General features: G+C 36.3%; 1 protein-coding gene across 2 annotated transcripts; it reads left to right on the top strand.

Annotated features, from left to right (window-relative positions):
* Positions 1-989: 989 nt before the first annotated feature.
* Positions 990-3841, top strand: LOC129895332 (transcription factor UNE10-like). 2 transcript variants are annotated; one of them, XM_055971039.1, is made up of 6 exons: positions 990-1280; positions 1535-2045; positions 2233-2319; positions 2630-2695; positions 2832-3269; positions 3509-3841. In XM_055971039.1, exons 1-6 carry the CDS (start codon positions 1150-1152, stop codon positions 3626-3628), a joined length of 1353 nt encoding a protein of 450 aa, XP_055827014.1. In that variant the 5' UTR covers positions 990-1149; the 3' UTR covers positions 3629-3841. The 2 variants fall into 2 exon arrangements, with proteins under 2 accessions (XP_055827014.1, XP_055827013.1); XM_055971038.1 differs by having other exon boundaries at positions 2230-2319.

The raw sequence follows: 3841 nt of genomic DNA, 5'->3' as shown, positions 1-3841 counted from the left end.
GATTCCTCTCGATACCCCTAAAACCTCGATAGCTGCTTTTCTAATGCAACCAGAGACTATTTATAAAAAAATGTATTATCACTTGAAAAAAGAATTATTAAAAGAATCGGTCTTAAAAAAATTGACAATTCTGCATCTCAAAGAGGTAGAAGAATAAACTTCGTAAGAAAAATAAATTAATTTATATATTAAAGTTTAAGGCCTCCGTTCGATTTTCGCTTTAGGCCAATAATATGCTTGAGCCGCTCCTGATTGGCAACTGTATATAAGCACTTTTCTGTTTCAATTTGTTTGTTCTATTTTGATTTTCCTGAACCCTGAACATACAACGTTTTAAAAAAAAGGAAAAAAAAATTTGAATCTTGTGGTTTTAAATTAAAGATATTTAGAATGTACTAAAATATTTTTTAATGTTATGATTTTAAATATGTCATATGAAAAGTTGAAATTAAAGCGAACTAAAAAACTTGGGTCCCCAACCACCACACTGTTCAACAAAAATAGTTTTCCATCTATGTTTCTCTCGTGAAAGTTTAAGGAAATATAACTAAAAATATCAAATATCTACTTGCAGCAGTAAGAATTCAACAAATGCAATAGCACTTTTGAAATCTATTTTTGTAATATGATAGGAACGAAATTCAGGCTTAAGAAAAGAGATTATGAAACTTGTTTCCTCAAGGAATATCGCGATAACAAACTCTCGATGATTGAAGGCATCCTCAGATTTGAAGGCCCAACCTAACAGGTTGTTGTTCAGACATTAAATTTCTATGGAGCCCGGACCTCAATAGCTTGTGGTGAGGAATAGTAGCAGTAATATTTATGTAGGTCCAAAAACAATGAGACACTAGAAATCTAAATGCATTGAGTGCTTGCAACCCCACCTGACTTCAAGAAATCTTAATTGGAATGAAGGTAAGAAGAAACTACATTTATATGGAGAGATATCCATTTGAAATCCAGGCTTTCTTGCTATGTCAGATGTTGTGTTTCAGTATATAATTAAACATCTGAACACGACAATTCAAAAAGGGGACCAGAAAGCAATAAGAATAATTAATTTTTAGTATATATGACGAAGAAGTGGAATTCAATATTCTGAAACAGAGAAAAGGAATAGATTACTCAATAATCATATTCATCATCATGAATCATTGTACGGTACCAACTTGGAATCCAATGCATCAAAGACAAGAACAAGTCGTAGAAGCAGAAGAGGCTAACAAATATCCTCACGTGCATAACCAGCAGAATCCAATTAATCATTTTCTCCCCATGTATGACTCGTTTTAGCAAACAGTTTTCTTGAATCATGTTTGTTCTTCTTCTTATCGATCAAACATTATAAGTGGAGCTGCCTTTACTGGTTCGATATGTGTTATATAGTCCATTTCTAGTTTTCAATGTCTTATTCTCTTATTGATACTTATATAGTCTGCTGGAGGAAATTATCAATGATTCTTCCGAGCAATATTGTTAGATTTTCCTCCTGGTGGTGATTTCATATGCTTAATTTTATTGAAAAGTTCAGGTCTAGTAAGTGTGAAGAAGTTGCAGAGCTGACATGGGAAAAGGGGCAGTTAGGAATGCATGGACTAGGGGGCATACTCTCCATGTCACAAGCAAAACAGACACTGGGAAGAACCGGCGATACATTAGAGTCCATTGTGCATCAAGCCACACACCACGGGAAGAATCAGACTTCAATTCATCAAAATTATGACCAAAATGATGATCAGGATCTGAAAATTGGTGTGCTGTGTAGTGGAGGAAAATGGGGTGAGAGTTCACAAAAAATGGCGCCTCCTCGAGCAACAGTGTTTGCTAAAAAGAGGATGAGACCATCAGAATCTGACCCCCAATATGTCGGAGCTGGTGATCATGAGTATGCAGAACGTAGCGCGTGTGCAAGTGCCAGCGCTACCTTCTATAGGGAGAATGACACCACCATGGTCACATGGCCTTCCTTTGATGAGTCTTCGCGTAGCATCAAGTCCAAAACCACTTGTGATGAAGATTCTGCTTGTCATGGTGGTGGCTCGGTATATAATTCTCTTCTTAGAACAGATTTTAACTAGTGTTATAACAACGTATACGCCCTATATACGTAAGAATATACATCAAATAGAGAAAATAAGACTAAACTAGCTACTACAAATGAGTTTGTATTTCCTCTTTATTATATACTTTATCTCTAGAGAATATGTCATGACCAATTGATTGTAGCAGGAAAACAAGAAGGAAGAACATGAAACAAAAAGGTCCAACTCATCAAGACGTAGCCGAGCAGCAGCTGTTCATAACCAGTCAGAGCGGGTACAATTTGCATTTATTCTGTCAAGAATATCATTTACACCAGATAATGGCATATATTGTACAATATCTTTTATGTATATATAGTAGAGTTGAATACAATAGACCCTTGTGGTCAGATTCTTCCCCGGACCCTGCGCATAGCGGGAGCTTTAGTGTAGCGTCTGCCCTTTTTTTTTTATAGTAGAGTTGAATCCTCCCGACTTCTATGTGTGTTAATCCCTTTAGTAAAAGTCCTGGCTCTGGCACTACTAGCTAGCTAGTGGAGTACTAACTAATAGCATGTGTTGTGCTGTTTTATTTTTTGGTGCAGAGACGCCGAGACAGAATTAACCAAAGGATGAAAGCTCTGCAGAGATTGGTACCAAATGCAAGTAAGGTGTGTAATTTTATCAACATAAACATGCATAACAAAACAAAAAAAATCAACTTTCCTCTAAATGGTGAAATTCATTCATCATGCACTAAATCAAAAACAATAGTTATGAACCTATGATTAATGCTGAATTTTGCAGACAGATAAAGCATCAATGCTTGATGAAGTGATAGACTACTTAAAGCAACTACAAGCGCAAGTTCAATTGATGAGCAGTACTGCAAGAAACATAGCACCACAAATGACAATGCCTTTTGGAATGCATCAACATATTCAGATGTCATTACTAGCGAGAATGGGCGTTGGTGTTGGTCTTGGCATGGGCATGGGGATGTTTGATATGACTGCTTTAGCTCGCGCTGCTGCTGCTGCCACAACCACTGATCAGTCTCTTCCCACTAATATTCCATTCATCTCACCAGGAGCCTTTGGCCTGCAGCCTGCAGCCCCGGCTATTATTCCTTCAGCCACACAAGCTAATACTGTCGTCAGGGCTAATACTGTTATCCCTGACGTTACCAATACTACCACCAATTCCGCCCCTTTTACTAACCCTTGTAGCGCTTTTCTACCTCAAGTAAGCAATTTATCCATGTTTGAAATTAAAGTTTAACTTCTGTACACTGTTACGTCAATTAAAACATCTAAGCTAGTTATTTAGTCTAGAGTTAAAAATAAGGCAGACAATCAGTTAAAAGACGTAAATTTAACACGTTTAGTGTAAAAAATTCGTTAACTGTTAATTTATTAGTACTATACTGACTATATTTTTGTTTTACGTTTTACTTTATTGTTTTTTGTTACGACAACGTACAGTCGATGGACATGGACTACTTCAACAACATGGCAGCTTTGTATCGGCAGCAATTAGCTAATCAATCTGCGGATATAACAGGCAGCAAGTTGAACCAGGGGACTAGACCAAACAGATCATAGAAACTGAAAGTTTTTTTTAATTCTATAATTTGTAGTACGTATTATCGTTTGTATCCAAGAATTGCAAGGTTTTAGATATTAGGTGGCAATATGTATACAGTATATTGCTCCTCCAATATATATTTTTCCATAGTTAACATGAGACTAATAGTGCAAGTTAAGTGTACCTATTTCAATATTAGGAGCCCGTTTGGATGACTTAAAAAAAATAAC

Source organism: Solanum dulcamara, chromosome 7, assembly GCF_947179165.1.
Source record: "Solanum dulcamara chromosome 7, daSolDulc1.2, whole genome shotgun sequence".
Classification (NCBI taxonomy): Eukaryota; Viridiplantae; Streptophyta; class Magnoliopsida; order Solanales; family Solanaceae; genus Solanum; species Solanum dulcamara.
This window is presented reverse-complemented; position numbering and strand designations above follow the sequence as displayed.

Bases quoted from the DNA above. Each gene is read 5' to 3' on its own strand.
- LOC129895332 (XM_055971038.1), top strand. From the start codon at position 1,150: ATGAATCATTGTACGGTACCAACTTGGAATCCAATGCATCAAAGACAA. The intron at 1,281-1,534 runs GTATGACTCGTT...TGAAAAGTTCAG, and splicing joins ATTAATCATTTTCTCCCCAT to GTCTAGTAAGTGTGAAGAAG. The intron at 2,696-2,831 runs GTGTGTAATTTT...TGAATTTTGCAG, and splicing joins TGGTACCAAATGCAAGTAAG to ACAGATAAAGCATCAATGCT.